The sequence below is a fragment of the Aquarana catesbeiana genome, linkage group LG12 (genome assembly GCF_042186555.1).
Source record: "Aquarana catesbeiana isolate 2022-GZ linkage group LG12, ASM4218655v1, whole genome shotgun sequence".
Classification (NCBI taxonomy): domain Eukaryota; kingdom Metazoa; phylum Chordata; class Amphibia; order Anura; family Ranidae; genus Aquarana; species Aquarana catesbeiana.
In genome coordinates, this window is record NC_133335.1 from 59893104 (window position 1) to 59914884 (window position 21781).

Sequence of the window (21781 nt, forward strand, 5' to 3'; positions counted from 1 at the left end):
GTCCCCAGAGAGCCTCCCCCATGCATCAGGGTCCCCAGAGAGCACCCCACTTACATCAGGGTCCCCAGAGAACCTCCTCTTTAAATCAGGGTCCCCATAGAGCCTCCCCCTTAAAATCAGGGTCCCCAGAGAGCCTCCTTCCTACATCAGGGTCCCCAGAGAGCCCCACCTTACATCAGGGTCCCCAGAGAGCCCCCCCCTTACATCAGGTTCCCCAGAGAGCCCCCCCTTACATCAGGGTCCCCAGAGAGCCCCCCTTACATCAGGGTCCCCAGGGAGCCTCCCCCTTACATCAGAGTCCCCAGAGAGCCTCCTCCTTGCATCAGGGTCCCCAGAGAGCACCCCACTTACATCAGGGTCCCCAGAGAGCCTCCCCCTTAAAATCAGGGTCCCCAGAGAGCCTCCCCCTTAAAATCAGGGTCCCCAGAGAGCCTCCCCCTTAAAATCAGGGTCCCCATAGAGCCTCCCCCTTAAAATCAGGTTCCCCAGAGAGCCTCCTCCTTACACCAGGGTCCCCAGAGAGCCTCCCCTCCCCTTGGAGGCTCCTGCAGGGGCTATGGGCCCCAGACTCGGGGCTATAACCCCAAAAGCCACCCCCTAGTGATGCCACTGTATATATATATATATATATATATGTTTATATGTGTGTAATATAATTTGTAAATAATATTGTACCTTTTTGTGAAACCAATACATATTTGATTGTATAGATAAAAACTGTAGAACTTATAACACATAAGGTAAGGTTATTGCAAGTTCATTTTCCCAAAGTCGTAAATCTGTTATCTTTGAGTTGGTGTAGTCTTCTCAGGACAAGGAGGGTTTGATTTAACATGACTGGGTGCCATATTGTCTCTATACAAGTATTTTAATGGGTAAAGCCATAGACAAAAACAGTTATAAATCATTTTAATAAACATGTAGGAATTCTGGGAAAGAATAAGTTTGTCTGGTTGTATGACAGGTGTCAGATTTATAGTTAGTTACATTGACTTAGATCTTAGCAACCAATCATGTTGTACCTAATATGCTTGCATTGTAAGAAACTGTATAAATTAGACCTGCATCTTGCAATACTTTGAACATAAACCTGTATGTTCCCAGCTGGTGTTAATAAACCTGCATCACGGAAGTCCTGCCTGGTTCGATACCATTCCTTATAATTGGAATAAAATTGACTTTTTTTTTTTAAAGGACAGTGTAAAAATAAAAAATAAAAAGTAAAAGAAATCAGAGAAAAAAAAAAAATTTAAAGTGCCCTGTCCTGCTGAGATTGCGCATTCATAAGTCGTGCCCGCATATGAATGCAGTGTGAGGTATCACCGCAATCAATGGAGCAAGAGCAATAATTCCAGTACTAGACCTCATCTGTAACTCAATACTGGTAACCTGTAGAAATTTTTAAACGTCACCTATGGAGATTTTTAAGGGTCAAAGTTTGTCGCCATTCCACGAGCAGGTGCACTTTTGAACCGGGACATGTTGGGTATCAGTTTACTTGGCGTAACATTATCTTTCACAATATAAAAAATAATTGGGTTAACTTTACTCTTACTCTTATTTTTTTATTCAAAAAGTGTATATTTTCCAAAAAAATTGAGCTTGTAAGACCGCTGCGCAAATACGTGTTATATAAAGTATTGTAACGACCACCATTTTATTTTCTAGTGTGTCTGAAAAAAAATATATAATGTTTGGGGGTTCTAAGTCTGAAATATAGCTGGTAGTGATGCCTGTGAGTTCCTCTATGACCTCTGGAAGGTTCCGCTCATCTTAGACCGCATGCTACTAGTCGGTGTACTTTCACATTGTGCCATCTTCTATACTGCTTGTGAGTAGTTCCTTTTTATCATTATTTTCAATAAATTTTTATCCAAAAGATAATGCACATGGCTGGTGCGCCCTTTTTCCTTTCTCTCATGCTGTCTATTAGGATTCCCCATCCTTGAGGGCAGCAAGGCCTGTGTCTTTGCACCATTTGTCTGGTTATCCACTCGTGCGCAGGAGCAATTTCTTTCTCTGAAAAATAGGCCCAGTCTTTAAGTGGTTAAAAAGATTTGTAATTTTAATGTTGCCTTTTAAACTTTATTAAAATTGATGCTCCTCGCCAAACACATTTTAATTTTTTCTTGGTACATGTTCCCCACAGCAGTGCCCAGCCAACTCCCCCCCTCCCTCTTTTTTTTTTAATTCAGTGGAGTTCAGATATGGCGCTCGAACTTTAGTGATGTTTGCCCAACCTACCTTCGAACCAAACCCAGGTACATTCGGCTCACCCCTACTTTGAAAAATGTGAGGAAAAACACTGCGCTAACTAGAATATAGGAATAAACAGCTACATACGGTGTGACAAAAACAATACAAAGAATAGTGAAAAAATGTAGCACATGGTGAACATACATAAATATTAGGGTTGTCCCGATACCACTTTTTTAGGACCGAGTACAAGTACCGATACTTTTTTTCAAGTACTTGCCGATACCGATTACCGATACTTTTTTTTAATGTCACGTGACAGTTTTTTTTTTTGCTATTTTTTTTGGGGGGGGGGTGAACAATGTATGTGTGTGTGTTTTTTTTTTACAATTTTTATTTTTTACAATAATATTTTTTTATTCTTTATTTTTATTTTTTATTTTTTTAAATCAGCCCTGTTGGGGGGCTTTGGTGAGATATCAGGGGTCTTAACAGACCTCTGATATCTCCCCCTTGAGACAGAGAAAGAGACAGAGGATAGAGATTCCCCAGTCCCTTTCTCTGCAGCGTCAGCTGCACTGAGAATGAATGGAGAGAAGACAGCGGCTCTTCTCCATTCATAAACTGACACATCGTAATCACAGGAGATTACAATGTTTCAGTTATGTGAATGGACAGAGTCAGCTGACTCTCTCCATACACAAAGGAAGGAGGGGGAGGACGGAGGAACTGAGGGGGAGAACGGAGGGGACAGATAAGGAGAGAGAGAGGAACGGAGGGGGAGTACGGAGGGGGACAGATAAGGAGAGAGGAATGCAGGGGACAGCGGAGAGACACAGAGGAACGGAGGGGGCACGGAGGAGGATGCAGTGACAGTCAGCTGTGAGCGATCACCGCTGTATGTCACTAAGCAGCTGAAAGCCGGCGGGGGGAGAATCTTGTAACTCCCCCACGCGCTGATCACAGCTGACTCTCAAGGTATCGGGGAAGCATCGGGAGCATTTGCCCGAGTACAAGTACTTGGGCAAATGCTCGGTATCGGTGCGTATCGGGACAACCCTAATAAATATCGTAAACCCTACTTTGGACCATAAAAATATTTGTCTATCAACAATTAGAATGTGCAAATTGACTTTTTGTTGTTGTCCTGGTTTCTGTTGCAAAGGTTACTTTGTTTCCTGTCTGGTGAAAACACTTTCACCGGGACAGTAGCTGAGGGGAATTCTCTCTAATCGTGGCAGTAATGAAGGCAAATCTCGCTAATAGCACTACTGATAGCAGTAAAAAACTCCACAAGGGTTCTAACTCTGCCCCTCTCTATCCTAAACCAAAAAAGTTTTGGCTGAACATAAATATTAAGGTTTAGTCTTTAAAATTTGTGTTTAAGTATAGTTTAGAGCCAAAGAGAGACTTCTGCAAAGGTTTTATGTTCACTTGTTTACAGCATCAAAGCCCTGAACCATAGACCAGTGTTTCTCAACCTTTTTTTTTCAGTCAAGGCACCCTTTAAAAATTATGGACACTCTCAAGACACCCTTTAAAAATTTTAGACAGTCTTGAGGCACCCCATTGTAAAATGTAAAAACTATTCTATTAGAGTTGCATAACACAGCAGTATCCACACATGTAGGACACCCAACGTTTGAGGTGATTGATTCTTCCAAAGCAAACACACTTTTGCAAACTGGTACTGACTATTATTCCAATGTTTCTCTTCATCCCTAATTTTTCTCCATCACTTAGCTAAGGTGCCCTCAAGAAAGTTTTAAAAGTGCCCAATGAAAATCTGTGGCTTTGTGTAACTAAAAGACTCCCTTGATCCACCTGCTGGCTTGTATACAATTTTGGGGCAGTTTTTAGGCATTTTTCCAAGGCACCCCTGAAGAAACCTCAAGGCACCCTGGTTGAAAAAGGCTACCATAGACTGTCATAGGAGAAATTCATTATTCTTCAGCTTCTCAATTAAGCTATTATTTAATGTTGCCCTTTGAGTTTTATCAAGTATTTTTCTATATTTTAAGTATTATTGGATAATAACTAGTGTCTTTCTCTTCTTTTAAATCTGCCATTTTTACTAAACTAACAAATATAAGTTAAAAACATATATATTTGGTCTTGGATGACATTTTCTGGAGGATTAACATTATCTGTATTGTACGCTATGGTCATGTCCCAAGCATCGACCACACCAATTTGAAGATCCCTGAAGATGTCCTTTACTATGAAATACTGAATATAGCCATGGAAGTCGCTGAATCTCTCAGCATCTAAGTTTGTCTCTCTGGTGTTCTCTGTTTTAATAATAACCTTTGTGTCCGGACTCCGTAAGAAGAGACGTTCCAAAGCTCTGCGCACATTAATAACTCTTTTGATGAAGAGGTGGATGGGAAAAGGTCTGAAGTTTTGGCCCAGACAGATAACGATGACATGCTGTGGACCTCCACCCAGCTGGTCTATTTGCTCACTTACATAGCGGTCATCTTTTACCCAGTAAAACTGATCTGCAACAATAGGATGACTGTGCTTATTCCACTGTAGCTTGATGTTCCTCTGTAGATCAATTGATAATGCCATAGACTCCAACCCTGTCCGATATAGCTCAAAATGTTTCAATCCTGGTATAAAAAATAAAAAAAGCACATGGTTTTAACTGTGTTTGAACTTTGACTGTACCCTTGCTACTTGACTGTACATACTTACATACTGGGCAAATACAAACCAAAAACTTTAATGAAAAAAAACAAATGCTTTCCTTTTGGAACGCAATGCCTTGCATATAAAACAATTTGAAGCAGAAGTCCAGACTAAGGGCACCTGGTAGCAGAAAAGAATTACTACAAAGGATAGCTCCTGACTACAGGTGAATGTTCTGTCCCACCTATACATACCTCCCAACTTTTTGAGATGGGAACGAGGGACACCAATTAGCAAAGGTATGTAGGCATAGGACACACACACACCCCCTGTCACGCCCTCTTAAAGCGGAGTTCCACCCAAATTTTGAACAATATCTGTATGTATTCTCTTCCTTGCCTAGAAGCTGACATGCCGTTTAAAAAAATTTAAATCGCCGTAATTACCTTTTATTTTTCTATTCTACTTTGCACTTCCTGGTTCTCCTCCCGTGGGAGTAGGCGTGTTTCTAGCCTCTCCCAGACTCCTGGGAGCTAGTCTCAGGCTTCCCAGGATGCCACTGAGCATGTGCGGGAACGAGCGGTGAATGCTGGGAGCACAGCATTCACCACATCCAGGAAATAAATGCTTGTGGGCTTCAAATGCCCACAATGAAGATGAAAACTGCCTGCAGTGAATAATATAAGTTATTCTTTCTGACGAAATCTGACACAGGCGGACATATTACACACAATATGTGAGTATGTAATGCTGAGAAGAAAATTTTGTGAATGAACTCAAAAAATAAAAAACGATAGATAGGTGGACCCCCGCTTTAACCGCTTGCCGCCCGCCGGCTGTCATATGATGGCCAGGCGGCGCGGCTCTCCTTCTGGGAGGGTGTCATAGTAGGGTGCCTTCCCTACTCACCAGGGGGCACACGCGGCAATCGCGCGCGTCTGCCGTGTCACTGGGCACGCGATGCGCGTGCCCAGTGGCCACGATGTCCGCTGGGCACCCGCGAATGCCCGGTAACACGGCAGGATGTGGATCTGTGTGTGTAAACACACAGATCCACATCCTAGCAGAGAGGAGAGGAGACCGATGTGTGTTCTCAGTATAGAGCAACACCGATCGGTCTCCTCCCCTTGTGAGTCCCCTCCCCCTTCAGTTAGAAACATTCCCTAGCAACACAGTTAACCCCTCGATCACCCCCTAGTGTTAACCCCTTCCCTGCCATTTATACAGTAATCAGTGCATTTTTATAGCACAGATCGCTGCATAAATGTGAATGGTCCCAAAAATGTGTGCTAAAAAGGCCAGGAGAGTGGTAGGGAACACCAGGTAAAATGGATGCAGGTTCTCTCAGATTAGGTCTTGAGATCTCAATGCACATAAAAAACACACACACAAGGGCACCTCCATCTAAGTGTAGTGATTTAATTAAAAAGGCATAAAAAAAGAAATAAAATGCACTCACTAGATAAAAGTAGATCAAGGCTTGTCATAGACCCATACAGACCTTCATAGGATCACTGTGAGGCTGCAGAACTCAGCAGGCACATGGCTGGTTGAAGCAGAGTTCTTGAAGGAAGTGCAGCTGTCAGGCTCAGTCTAAAGCCTGACAGGCCACGTGCCTGCTGATCTCTGCAGCCTTGTGGTGATCCTATGAAGGTCTATATGGGTCTATGACGAGCCTTGATCCACTTTTATCTAGTGAGTGCATTTTAATTGTTTTTTTATGCCTTTTTAATTAAATCGCTACACCTAGAAGGAGGCGCCCTCTTGTGTTTGTTTTTTAAGCTGAAGTTAGAAGTTGATTGGCTACCATGCACAGCTGCACAACTGCTCCAGTTTTAGTAAATCTCCCCCACTTTTATTGTTTATGGAGGGCAATGCATAAGCAAAAGTAATTTTATGAACAAAGTCAATGCATTAGGCAGCATTTGAAACAGAATAGTAAATATTGCAGCACAAGCTGTACTTTTTTTTTCAAGAGGGTACACAAAGTAATGGTGATATGAAAACTCAACTACAGGAAGCAAGCAGATTTTGCATTGGTGAAGTCAGATCAGCTTAAGATTAATTTTGATATATTGCTCTGGGTTACATCATTATGCAGATTTCTGCATTCTAGACATATTTCAAAAGTGTATCTTTGAGTAACTGCACTATTACCTTTAAATGTTTTTTCTAAATAATTATACCATTGTTGTACAGTAGAGTCACCAGTCATATGTATCATTTTGTCATTTAAACAGGTGTACATTTGTTCATGGAGTGTGAAGTTGGCAAAGTTACAGAATGCAGGTCTCCACTTATTCTGTAACACAAATCCGCTGGGAAATGGAGGTACCATCCCAATCTTGCATTGTTTTAGAGGGGGAGGAGATGATTCTGTGAAAATAAAAAGGAAGAAATAAATATTGGTGACCTGTCTTACCTGCGACAGGATTTGTAATTTTGTTCTTTTAAGGTCATGAACTGCAGACCCCTGCCAGACAACATAGTCAGTTCTTGCTTTTCCTAAAATATCATAAAATATCGGGAAACTTTGGCCTTTGGATTTTAGAGTGATTCTCAGCATGAGTGGATAATTTAAATGGAAATGGATAGTTAACAAGCTGCAGGTACCCCCTGCTTTTTTTTAGCCCATGAGTAGGGCTTTGCAAGGGGTCAAGGGGTCTGAGAAATGGCCAAGGATATGTCAAAATGCTCATACTCGTTCGGTGGTAACTCTCTCAGATACAGTTTCCTCTGTTTCATATTTCGATATTTTCGTATGACCACAGGTTGCAGTCTGGTAACAAATACATTATTGTGCATGTGATGGAACGCATGGCACCCCGCCTTGGTGCTTCTGCCAAGATACAGCTTCTTCCACTCTGGCACCAGGAACCAGGTATTATAGCTGAATATTGCACCCAATAACTAGATGACATTAGCTTAGATGCAAACTGGAACTGACTTAATTGTAAATTGACACAGAATATATACCACACAAAATCAGGTAAGCGCTTGACCACATTACCCTAAACTGTAAACAGTAATAGCAGTACATCTAATGAATAATGATGAGCTGAACAAACCCCAGTTCGGTTCTCACCAGAACATGCAAACTGGCAAAAAATTCGGACGTACACGCAAACACGGTTAAAGTCTATGGGACACGAACATGAAAAAAAAAGTGCCCATTTTAAAGGCTTATATGCAAGTTATTGTCATAAAAAGTGTTTGGGGACCTGGGTCCTGCCCCAGGGGACATGTATTAATGCGAAAAAAAGTTTTAAAAACTGAAGTTTTTCGGGAGCAGTGGTTTTAAAGTGAAACAATAAAAATGAAATATTCCTTTAAATATCGTGCCTGGAATCATTCAAAACCGATCGCGGCTGTAATGAATTGTCGGGTCTCGGCAATATAGATAAAACTCATTGAAAAAAACGGCATGGGTTCCCCCCCAGTCCATTACCAGGCCCTTTGGGTCTGATATGAATATTAAGGGGAACCCCAAACCAAAAATGTTAAAACAAATAGCATGAGGGTCCCCCCAAAATCCATGCCAGGCCCTTCAGGTCTGGTTTAGATTTTAAGGGAAACCCTGCACCAAAATTTAAAAAAAATGGCGTAGGGGTCCCTCCAAAATCCATACCAGACCCTTATCCAAGCATGCATCCTGGCCGGCTGCCGGAAATGAGGGGGGACGTGAGAGTGGCCCCCCTCCTGAACCGTATGGAAATTAAGGGGAACCCTTCGCCAAATTTTTAAAAAATAGCATAGGGGTCCCCCCAAAATCCATACCAGACCCTTATCCGAGCACGCAACCTGGTAGGCCACAGGAAAAGAGGGGGGACGTGAGAGTGGCCCCCCTCCTGAACAGTACCAGGCCCCTTAACATGGGGAGGGTGCCTTGGAGTGGCCCCCCAAAGCACCTTGTCCCCATGTTGATGGGAACAAGGGCCTCATCCCCACAACCCTTTTCCGGTGGTTGTGGGGGTATGTGGATGGGGGGCTTATCAGAATCTGGAAGCCCCCTTTAACAAGGGGACCCCCAGATCCCGGCCTCCCCCGATGTGAATTGGTAACGGGTACATTGTACCCTTACCATTTCACAAGAAAAGTGTGAAAAATAGTAAAAAAGACAGGAGACACTTTGGGACAAGTCTTTTATTAAAAGATTAAAAAATAAAAATATCCCACGATGTAGGTCCATCACGCCGCCCAACGAGCCGAAAAAAAGAAAAAAAAAGCCGCAACAGCTCTGCCTCCATGGGAGGCTCCCGCCGAGTGACGCTTCTTCTCGGTGACAGCTGTTATATAGCTGAGGGCGGTGCCACTCGGTGACGTAAACAGATGACCCTGCCCCCCCTCCGACGCCATGTGATTTTTTTTATTTGGCGCAGGGTTCCCCTTAATTTCCATACCAGACCTGAAGGACCTCTCATTTTTTTAAATGAGTTTTATCTATATTGCCGAGACCCGACAATTCATTACAGCCTCGATCAGTTTCAAATTACTTTTCCTTTATAAATGTAATTTTGCTGTGGTACTGTTCTAAAAAAAGGGAAAACGGTGCCACTATACTATACTATACTTTACAGGCATACCCCCATCACGATATTTGAAGGAATATTTCATTTTTATTGTTTCACTTTAGGATTCACTTTAAGTGATTAGAGAAAAAGTTCCTAATAACCACGAGTTAACTTAAGATCACAAAATCCTTACCTACTCCCTACCCACACTTTTTATTAACAGCTCTCAAACAATCTTCCACCTCCCTCCTCCTTCTCTACCCTATACCTCCCCCCTCACTCCCCACCCTCCACTATTACCCATTACCCCCACTTTTTTTTTTTATTTTAGTCTCTCTCTTGCTTCCCTCCTCTAGGAGATCTGCCCCTGGGGAAGTGGCCCCCCTAAACACCATGGCAGATACCAAAACCACAACCAAAAATGTCCCCCTCAAAATAGTCTCATTGAATGTCATAGTCCTTAATATACCCAAAAAACGATCCCAGGTACTGACTTACATGAGAAGCAAAAAAGTGGATGTTGTGTTCCTGCAGGAGACTCACTTCTCCTCAGTAGCAATCACTAATTTCTCTAATCAAGACTTTCCGACAAGCTATCATGCATCTACACCGAATTCTAAAACTAAAGGAGTCACAATCCTCATATCTAAGAATTTCTCTCTTAAAATAACAGATACACTAATTGACGCTCAGGGGAGATATGTGTTTCTAAGAGGGACTATCCATAACAAACCAATCACACTAGCAAACATCTACTGTCCCAATGTTTATCAAGTCCCATTCAGTCGTAAAACTCTGCGGACCCTCGCCTCTTTCCAAAATGGCATACTTATACTGGGAGGTGATCTCAATATTCCCCTCGATCCTCTCCTAGATACATCTTCAGGGACATCCAGTCTACCATATAGGGCACTACGCCAAATAAAATTGAGTATCCAATCTCTTCTTCTTCATGACACATGGCGCACCCACAGACCACAGGAAAAGGATTTTACCTTTTTTTCAGCACCACATAAAAAATACTCCAGACTGGACTATCTGTTTCTCACTTAGAGAGATCTTCCTCTACTATCGAATGCGACAATCGAACCTATGACCATATCGGATCACCATCCGATTACGATAACACTGACCTTCCCTGACAAAATCACACATACAAATATTTGGAGACTAGATCCTGTGATACTGACAGACAAAACCAGAGTCTCAACTCTTACCAAATGTCTAAACGATTACTTTCGAGAAAATGACACACCAGAAACCTCCAGTCTAACCCAATGGGAAGCATACAAGTGTGTGATAAGAGGTAGAGTTATCTCAATGGCGGCGACAATTAAAAAAGAAAAACAATGATATCTCGCAGGCCTATTTCATAAACTCAAGACATTAGAGGCCCACCACAAACAGACCTTGCCCCAACAATCCTACCAGGACCTCACAGACACTCGCAAATTAATCCAGGAAGAACTGAATCGCAACACCAGGAAAAAATGTATGCTTTCTCACAAGCTTTTTTACGAATCAGGAAACAAAAGTGGGCACTTGCTTGCCCAAGCATTGCATTAGAAGAAAGCTAAGACACCGATACATAAGATATGCTCCCCAACAGGTCAAACACACACAAGCAATACAGCTATAGCCCAGGAATTTGAGAAATGCTACACAAAACTATACAATATAGATAAGGCTAATACACCCACACTCTCTGATGAGGACCGCCAAACTAAAATTGAAAAGTTCCTAGAACAGCACTGCCCCAAAAGGATTTCTCCAGAATCCTCCAACATACTAGAATGCCTGATTACTTAACAGGAACTTAAAGACGCAATTAAAAGCCTGAAGGCCGGCAAAAGTCGAGGCTCTGACGGTCTATCCGCTGTCTACTTCAAAACATTCTTTGACACGCTTAGCACTCCCTTCTTAAAAGCTTTTAACTCCTTATCAGCATACAGACCACTCACTCCAGGAATGCTACAAGCACACATTACAGTCATACCCAAGGACAACAAAGATCCATCACAACCGGCAAACTATAGGCCTATCTCATTACTAAATGTAGCCAATAGACTTCTTCCACTACTCCCATCTATCATCTCCCGAGACCAAGTAGGTTTTGTCCCTGGAAGGGAGGCCAGGGACAACACTATAAAAGCGATCAATCTGCACCACCTCATGACATCCTCAAAACAAGCAGGTTTTTTCCTCGCTTCAGATGCGGAGAAGGCATTCGACATGGTGTCTTGGGACTATATGGCCGCTGTCCTAAAGGCCCTGGGAATAGGTCCGTAAATGTTCAATCTTATATTTCCCTTATATGCCCAACCTTCCATCAAAATTACAGTAAATAACACCCTGTTGAATGCCTTCCCCATCCGCAACGGAACGAGGCAGGGGTGTCCTCTTTCCCCCACTCTATTTTTCCTCACACTCGAACCTCTATTGTGTTCCATACGTCAAAACCCAGACATAAGAGGGGTATCCACTGGCCAAAGAGAATACAAATTAGCTGCTTAGGCAGACAACATACTCCTATCTCTCACACGTCCGGAGATCACACTCTCAGTCCTACTCGAAGAATTTTGAAAATTTGGCCTGATATCCGACCTCAAAATTAACTGTACTAAATCCTTTGCCCTTAATGTCTCCTTGCCCTCACCCATAGTCGATCAATGCAAAACAAATTTCCCCTTTCAGTGGCAGCCAGAGGCGATCACCTATCTAGGCATACAACTACCCGCAAAATTATCCAACTTATATACAAAAAATTATTTACCAATACTAAACAATCTTACAGAAGACCTAAAAAATTGGAATAGGCCGGTGTTCTCGTGGTTCGGGAGAGCTGCAATTCTAAAAATGAATGCTCTTCCACGAATCCTATTTATAGTGCAGACTGTCCCGATCCACGTGCCACTGACCTTCTTCAAATCCTACAAACACATCAGCTCCACCTTCCTTTGGGGGGGGCCACAAACCTAGAATTAAATATGCACAGTTAGCCTTACCCAAACATCTAGGAGGCATAGGTTTGCCAGACCCCACCAACTACTACAAAGCTGTACATATGACCAGAATACTATATTGGAATCTTCACGGAACCACAAAAGATTGGGTTAGACTGAAGGATTCTTTCACAAACCTCTCCCTAGCATCATTACCTTGGATTCTAGAACGTCACTTTCCCACCGAAATGAAGCTTCATCCTCTAATCAAACCAACAATTCAAAGCTTTCACATGACTTGCAAACGCTCCTCCATCTCAACAATCCAAGGCCCAATGACCCCACTCAGACTGAACCCGGATTTTACCCCGGGCATGCACACTAACTTCTTAACGCAACACTGGACTGACGGAGAGATCCTAGCCCATGACTTTTACAACCAAGAGAAATTCCTTTCAGCATCTCAACTCTCTTCTAGGTTTGACAAACCCCAGATACCAGACTGGACATATCTCATGATTACTCATTTCTTGAGAAACCTAGAAAGGAAATTTTCCTGTTCTAGACAACTGACTCCCTTTGAACGCATATGCTCCCAGAAAACACCGCAAACACACATGATATCAACTGCACACTCCCTTCTCTTCATAAACTGTACGCCTAATAATTCAACAATGTGCACTGCTTGGAAAGGAGACCTGTCTATACCTCTTTCGCCGGAAGAATGGGAAAGAATTTATCTCAATATCCACAAGGGATCTATCAATGTGACTACTCAAGAAAATGGATTCAAAATCCAAACTCGCTGGTACCGCACACCCGCCTTACTGCATAAAATTAATCCTGCAATCCCAGAGGAATGCTGGAGATGTACTGATCAACCAGGAACCCTACTTCACTTATGGTGGGATTGTCCCTCTATGCAAACGTTCTGGACAGAAGTACATAAGATAATCACACGTGTCACCACCTACACTTTGTAAAGAAACCCCCGCTCAATTTCTACTACATCATTCAAGCTTACCACACAGAACATACCATAAATCGCTTGCGATGCACATGATCAATGCAGCAAAACAGTGCATTCCCACACACTGGAAATCCCAGACACCCCCCTCCATCAAAGAATGGCTCAACAAAATTAACAGAATCGTTGAAATGGAAGAGTTAATACATATAGCTAGAGACTCCCTGCACAAATTTAATAACAAATGGGCATGTTGGACACACTTCAGATCAAAATAAAAAGGAAGAAATAAATATTGGTGACCTGTCTTACCTGCGACAGGATTTGTAATTTTGTTCTTTTAAGGTCATGAACTGCAGACCCCTGCCAGACAACATAGTCAGTTCTTGCTTTTCCTAAAATATCATAAAATATCGGGAAACTTTGGCCTTTGGATTTTAGAGTGATTCTCAGCATGAGTGGATAATTTAAATGGAAATGGATAGTTAACAAGCTGCAGGTACCCCCTGCTTTTTTTAGCCCATGAGTAGGGCTTTGCAAGGGGTCAAGGGGTCTGAGAAATGGCCAAGGATATGTCAAAATGCTCATACTCGTTCGGTGGTAACTCTCTCAGATACAGTTTCCTCTGTTTCATATTTCGATATTTTCGTATGACCACAGGTTGCAGTCTGGTAACAAATACATTATTGTGCATGTGATGGAACGCATGGCACCCCGCCTTGGTGCTTCTGCCAAGATACAGCTTCTTCCACTCTGGCACCAGGAACCAGGTATTATAGCTGAATATTGCACCCAATAACTAGATGACATTAGCTTAGATGCAAACTGGAACTGACTTAATTGTAAATTGACACAGAATATATACCACACAAAATCAGGTAAGCGCTTGACCACATTACCCTAAACTGTAAACAGTAATAGCAGTACATCTAATGAATAATGATGAGCTGAACAAACCCCAGTTCGGTTCTCACCAGAACATGCAAACTGGCAAAAAATTCGGACGTACACGCAAACACGGTTAAAGTCTATGGGACACGAACATGAAAAAAAAAGTGCCCATTTTAAAGGCTTATATGCAAGTTATTGTCATAAAAAGTGTTTGGGGACCTGGGTCCTGCCCCAGGGGACATGTATTAATGCGAAAAAAAGTTTTAAAAACTGAAGTTTTTCGGGAGCAGTGGTTTTAAAGTGAAACAATAAAAATGAAATATTCCTTTAAATATCGTGCCTGGAGTCATTCAAAACCGATCGCGGCTGTAATGAATTGTCGGGTCTCGGCAATATAGATAAAACTCATTGAAAAAAACGGCATGGGTTCCCCCCCAGTCCATTACCAGGCCCTTTGGGTCTGATATGAATATTAAGGGGAACCCCAAACCAAAAATGTTAAAACAAATAGCATGAGGGTCCCCCCAAAATCCATGCCAGGCCCTTCAGGTCTGGTTTAGATTTTAAGGGAAACCCTGCACCAAAATTTTAAAAAAATGGCGTAGGGGTCCCTCCAAAATCCATACCAGACCCTTATCCAAGCATGCATCCTGGCCGGCTGCCGGAAATGAGGGGGGACGTGAGAGTGGCCCCCCTCCTGAACCGTATGGAAATTAAGGGGAACCCTTCGCCAAATTTTTAAAAAATAGCATAGGGGTCCCCCCAAAATCCATACCAGACCCTTATCCGAGCACGCAACCTGGTAGGCCACAGGAAAAGAGGGGGGACGTGAGAGTGGCCCCCCTCCTGAACAGTACCAGGCCCCTTAACATGGGGAGGGTGCCTTGGAGTGGCCCCCCAAAGCACCTTGTCCCCATGTTGATGGGAACAAGGGCCTCATCCCCACAACCCTTTTCCGGTGGTTGTGGGGGTATGTGGATGGGGGGCTTATCAGAATCTGGAAGCCCCCTTTAACAAGGGGACCCCCAGATCCCGGCCTCCCCCGATGTGAATTGGTAACGGGTACATTGTACCCTTACCATTTCACAAGAAAAGTGTGAAAAATAGTAAAAAAGACAGGAGACACTTTGGGACAAGTCTTTTATTAAAAGATTAAAAAATAAAAATATCCCACGATGTAGGTCCATCACGCCGCCCAACGAGCCGAAAAAAAGAAAAAAAAAGCCGCAACAGCTCTGCCTCCATGGGAGGCTCCCGCCGAGTGACGCTTCTTCTCGGTGACAGCTGTTATATAGCTGAGGGCGGTGCCACTCGGTGACGTAAACAGATGACCCTGCCCCCCCTCCGACGCCATGTGATTTTTTTTATTTGGCGCAGGGTTCCCCTTAATTTCCATACCAGACCTGAAGGACCTCTCATTTTTTTAAATGAGTTTTATCTATATTGCCGAGACCCGACAATTCATTACAGCCTCGATCAGTTTCAAATTACTTTTCCTTTATAAATGTAATTTTGCTGTGGTACTGTTCTAAAAAAAGGGTAAACGGTGCCACTATACTATACTATACTTTACAGGCATACCCCCATCACGATATTTGAAGGAATATTTCATTTTTATTGTTTCACTTTAGGATTCACTTTAAGTGATTAGAGAAAAAGTTCCTAATAACCACGAGTTAACTTAAGATCACAAAATCCTTACCTACTCCCTACCCACACTTTTTATTAACAGCTCTCAAACAATCTTCCACCTCCCTCCTCCTTCTCTACCCTATACCTCCCCCCTCACTCCCCACCCTCCACTATTACCCATTACCCCCACTTTTTTTTTTTTTATTTTAGTCTCTCTCTTGCTTCCCTCCTCTAGGAGATCTGCCCCTGGGGAAGTGGCCCCCCTAAACACCATGGCAGATACCAAAACCACAACCAAAAATGTCCCCCTCAAAATAGTCTCATTGAATGTCATAGTCCTTAATATACCCAAAAAACGATCCCAGGTACTGACTTACATGAGAAGCAAAAAAGTGGATGTTGTGTTCCTGCAGGAGACTCACTTCTCCTCAGTAGCAATCACTAATTTCTCTAATCAAGACTTTCCGACAAGCTATCATGCATCTACACCGAATTCTAAAACTAAAGGAGTCACAATCCTCATATCTAAGAATTTCTCTCTTAAAATAACAGATACACTAATTGACGCTCAGGGGAGATATGTTTTTCTAAGAGGGACTATCCATAACAAACCAATCACACTAGCAAACATCTACTGTCCCAATGTTTATCAAGTCCCATTCAGTCGTAAAACTCTGCGGACCCTCGCCTCTTTCCAAAATGGCATACTTATACTGGGAGGTGATCTCAATATTCCCCTCGATCCTCTCCTAGATACATCTTCAGGGACATCCAGTCTACCATATAGGGCACTACGCCAAATAAAATTGAGTATCCAATCTCTTCTTCTTCATGACACATGGCGCACCCACAGACCACAGGAAAAGGATTTTACCTTTTTTTCAGCACCACATAAAAAATACTCCAGACTGGACTATCTGTTTCTCACTTAGAGAGATCTTCCTCTACTATCGAATGCGACAATCGAACCTATGACCATATCGGATCACCATCCGATTACGATAACACTGACCTTCCCTGACAAAATCACACATACAAATATTTGGAGACTAGATCCTGTGATACTGACAGACAAAACCAGAGTCTCAACTCTTACCAAATGTCTAAACGATTACTTTCGAGAAAATGACACACCAGAAACCTCCAGTCTAACCCAATGGGAAGCATACAAGTGTGTGATAAGAGGTAGAGTTATCTCAATGGCGGCGACAATTAAAAAAGAAAAACAATGATATCTCGCAGGCCTATTTCATAAACTCAAGACATTAGAGGCCCACCACAAACAGACCTTGCCCCAACAATCCTACCAGGACCTCACAGACACTCGCAAATTAATCCAGGAAGAACTGAATCGCAACACCAGGAAAAAATGTATGCTTTCTCACAAGCTTTTTTACGAATCAGGAAACAAAAGTGGGCACTTGCTTGCCCAAGCATTGCATTAGAAGAAAGCTAAGACACCGATACATAAGATATGCTCCCCAACAGGTCAAACACACACAAGCAATACAGCTATAGCCCAGGAATTTGAGAAATGCTACACAAAACTATACAATATAGATAAGGCTAATACACCCACACTCTCTGATGAGGACCGCCAAACTAAAATTGAAAAGTTCCTAGAACAGCACTGCCCCAAAAGGATTTCTCCAGAATCCTCCAACATACTAGAATGCCTGATTACTTAACAGGAACTTAAAGACGCAATTAAAAGCCTGAAGGCCGGCAAAAGTCGAGGCTCTGACGGTCTATCCGCTGTCTACTTCAAAACATTCTTTGACACGCTTAGCACTCCCTTCTTAAAAGCTTTTAACTCCTTATCAGCATACAGACCACTCACTCCAGGAATGCTACAAGCACACATTACAGTCATACCCAAGGACAACAAAGATCCATCACAACCGGCAAACTATAGGCCTATCTCATTACTAAATGTAGCCAATAGACTTCTTCCACTACTCCCATCTATCATCTCCCGAGACCAAGTAGGTTTTGTCCCTGGAAGGGAGGCCAGGGACAACACTATAAAAGCGATCAATCTGCACCACCTCATGACATCCTCAAAACAAGCAGGTTTTTTCCTCGCTTCAGATGCGGAGAAGGCATTCGACATGGTGTCTTGGGACTATATGGCCGCTGTCCTAAAGGCCCTGGGAATAGGTCCGTAAATGTTCAATCTTATATTTCCCTTATATGCCCAACCTTCCATCAAAATTACAGTAAATAACACCCTGTTGAATGCCTTCCCCATCCGCAACGGAACGAGGCAGGGGTGTCCTCTTTCCCCCACTCTATTTTTCCTCACACTCGAACCTCTATTGTGTTCCATACGTCAAAACCCAGACATAAGAGGGGTATCCACTGGCCAAAGAGAATACAAATTAGCTGCTTAGGCAGACAACATACTCCTATCTCTCACACGTCCGGAGATCACACTCTCAGTCCTACTCGAAGAATTTTGAAAATTTGGCCTGATATCCAACCTCAAAATTAACTGTACTAAATCCTTTGCCCTTAATGTCTCCTTGCCCTCACCCATAGTCGATCAATGCAAAACAAATTTCCCCTTTCAGTGGCAGCCAGAGGCGATCACCTATCTAGGCATACAACTACCCGCAAAATTATCCAACTTATATACAAAAAATTATTTACCAATACTAAACAATCTTACAGAAGACCTAAAAAATTGGAATAGGCCGGTGTTCTCGTGGTTCGGGAGAGCTGCAATTCTAAAAATGAATGCTCTTCCACGAATCCTATTTATAGTGCAGACTGTCCCGATCCACGTGCCACTGACCTTCTTCAAATCCTACAAACACATCAGCTCCACCTTCCTTTGGGGGGGGCCACAAACCTAGAATTAAATATGCACAGTTAGCCTTACCCAAACATCTAGGAGGCATAGGTTTGCCAGACCCCACCAACTACTACAAAGCTGTACATATGACCAGAATACTATATTGGAATCTTCACGGAACCACAAAAGATTGGGTTAGACTGAAGGATTCTTTCACAAACCTCTCCCTAGCATCATTACCTTGGATTCTAGAACGTCACTTTCCCACCGAAATGAAGCTTCATCCTCTAATCAAACCAACAATTCAAAGCTTTCACATGACTTGCAAACGCTCCTCCATCTCAACAATCCAAGGCCCAATGACCCCACTCAGACTGAACCCGGATTTTACCCCGGGCATGCACACTAACTTCTTAACGCAACACTGGACTGACGGAGAGATCCTAGCCCATGACTTTTACAACCAAGAGAAATTCCTTTCAGCATCTCAACTCTCTTCTAGGTTTGACAAACCCCAGATACCAGACTGGACATATCTCATGATTACTCATTTCTTGAGAAACCTAGAAAGGAAATTTTCCTGTTCTAGACAACTGACTCCCTTTGAACGCATATGCTCCCAGAAAACACCGCAAACACACATGATATCAACTGCACACTCCCTTCTCTTCATAAACTGTACGCCTAATAATTCAACAATGTGCACTGCTTGGGAAAGAGACCTGTCTATACCTCTTTCGCCGGAAGAATGGGAAAGAATTTATCTCAATATCCACAAGGGATCTATCAATGTGACTACTCAAGAAAATGGATTCAAAATCCAAACTCGCTGGTACTGCACACCCGCCTTACTGCATAAAATTAATCCTGCAATCCCAGAGGAATGCTGGAGATGTACTGATCAACCAGGAACCCTACTTCACTTATGGTGGGATTGTCCCTCTATGCAAACGTTCTGGACAGAAGTACATAAGATAATCACACGTGTCACCACCTACACTTTGTAAAGAAACCCCCGCTCAATTTCTACTACATCATTCAAGCTTACCACACAGAACATACCATAAATCGCTTGCGATGCACATGATCAATGCAGCAAAACAGTGCATTCCCACACACTGGAAATCCCAGACACCCCCCTCCATCAAAGAATGGCTCAACAAAATTAACAGAATCGTTGAAATGGAAGAGTTAATACATATAGCTAGAGACTCCCTGCACAAATTTAATAACAAATGGGCATGTTGGACACACTTCAGATCAACGTCAGACTACGCCTTCCTTTTCTCTCCAAATTAGTAAATATTTGACATAAACTGTCCTACCATTCCACTGTGTAAATATATGCACATTTCTACTACCTTTTCTCCCACAATCCCAAACGACTATGCGAATAGGCTCGACAGATACCCATGACATTGATCAGCTGGTATGGATCTAATGCGAGCCCCCCTCTGAGGAGGGAGGCAAGAGAGACGCACAGCTTCCCACATGTCACTGAATACTCCCCAAATCTTAATCATTCTGATATCTTTCTTCCCCCCCTTACTTCTCACCTCCTTTACCATACTCTCCACTTTCATAAACTCATGTCATCAGTTGCCCCATCCTCGGATACACCCGAGTCATACTCACCCCCCACACCTTCTCCACTTCCTACCCACCCACCATTCCCCAGAAGTTAATATACAACCTAAGATTAATGACCTGACCAGGATGCCACCGACAACACAACCCACTTATATCCTATCCTGAGCAAAGTTAGACCGAATGTCGCAGCACCATAATATTGAGAGGAGAGACAAATGATGATACCTCTGGGGTAATACATAGATACATAACCCGATCCACTCCTACTAAACCCCCAATTAAGGATTTTCCCATGAGAACCCTTACTGACATTCAGTCTCAATAAGCCTCTAACTGAATATAAACATACTGTCGGTTAAAATTACACAATATTATTACAGTTACATGTGTGAACAATGTACTACTGTATGCCTGACTGCTTGTTTTCCCTGTTCATGTTCATACTGTTCATGTGAAATATGTATGTTCAAAACCGGTTTGTAACCTTACTTATGTGAAAACAATAAAAACCTTTTGAGGAAAAAAAAAAAATTCATGGTTAAATCTGTACACTTAAAAATCACAAATTCTCTTACACATTCTCTTACACATACTGCAACTGCTGGCTTTTAATAATTGGACACTTACTTGTCCTGGAGTCCAGCGATGTCGGCACCGCAGCTGATGTTTCAATCAGCTGCCGGGTGCATGCCGCCGTCATTGCGGGTAAGGGAACCCGGCAGTGTAGCCTTACGTCTTTCCATCGGGAACCCTACTGCGCATGCGCGAGGCGGCAAGGGAAGGAGGAGGGAGGAGGACGGAGCTGAGCGGGGACGTCATGGGCCACGACCTGGACTCCCGAAAGTGGGAACAGGATACCTGTCTTTTATCCATTCCCCCCAAAAATGGCTAAATGTGGCACTGGAGGGGGAAAGGAGACAAATCAGCGGAAGTTCCACTTTTGCTTTAAAGTCGCACCCATGATCATGGAGATTGCATGTACTATGAAAACTGGGGATGTGGGCAAAGATACAGATTCTGCAGCCTTTTGTTGCCTCCCTGTCACTCATATTAGGAGACAGATGGAAATATTGAGACCCTTTAGTGGATGTTGAGTGAAGATTCCCTTAGAAACCAAATGAAAATAATAAAAACTTTCAAAGATATGTACAATTTTAAGGATTACTCACTTGTACATGAATTCACATCAATGGATTCAAAGTTTTTGGGGATTTCAATAGCAATATTTTCCCTGGAAAAAAAAAATATTAATATAGAATTTTATAATATTGACGTTTCATAATACACAAGATAGTTGTATGTCATTAAATGCCACCTATACGTCATTTTTTTTTTAGATTCAAATTCATTTGTAAATCTTATTAAATCCTATTTCCTATACATATTCATAAATATTTCTTGCAATACATGAAATAGGTATTAAAGTGGAAGTAAACCTTCCTATCGTTTTAAGCCAAGGAAGCTGCCATCATGGCCTCTGTTTGATCTTCAACTGCCATTGTTTTGCACTTATGATCCGTTATGTCACCAGCCATTGAATGGTTTAACAGTTTGGTTTAGAGCACATCCAATGTGACAGTTACATTCCCCGCATGTGCCAGAAATGTAACTCTTTTGAAAC

At 42.6% G+C, this 21781-nt stretch overlaps 1 protein-coding gene across 1 annotated transcript in view; it reads right to left on the reverse strand.

Annotated features, from left to right (window-relative positions):
• Positions 1-3244: 3244 nt before the first annotated feature.
• LOC141114291 (NXPE family member 4-like) overlaps positions 3245-21781 on the reverse strand; it is a 105786-nt gene continuing 87249 nt past the window's right edge. Inside the window, exons 4-6 of the mRNA XM_073607895.1 lie at positions 21330-21391; positions 6988-7206; positions 3245-4811 (exon numbers count right to left, since the gene is read on the reverse strand). Coding sequence (XP_073463996.1) covers positions 4276-4811; positions 6988-7206; positions 21330-21391 — 817 coding nt within the window. The 3' untranslated portion in view covers positions 3245-4275. The remainder of the gene's footprint in view (positions 4812-6987; positions 7207-21329; positions 21392-21781) is intronic.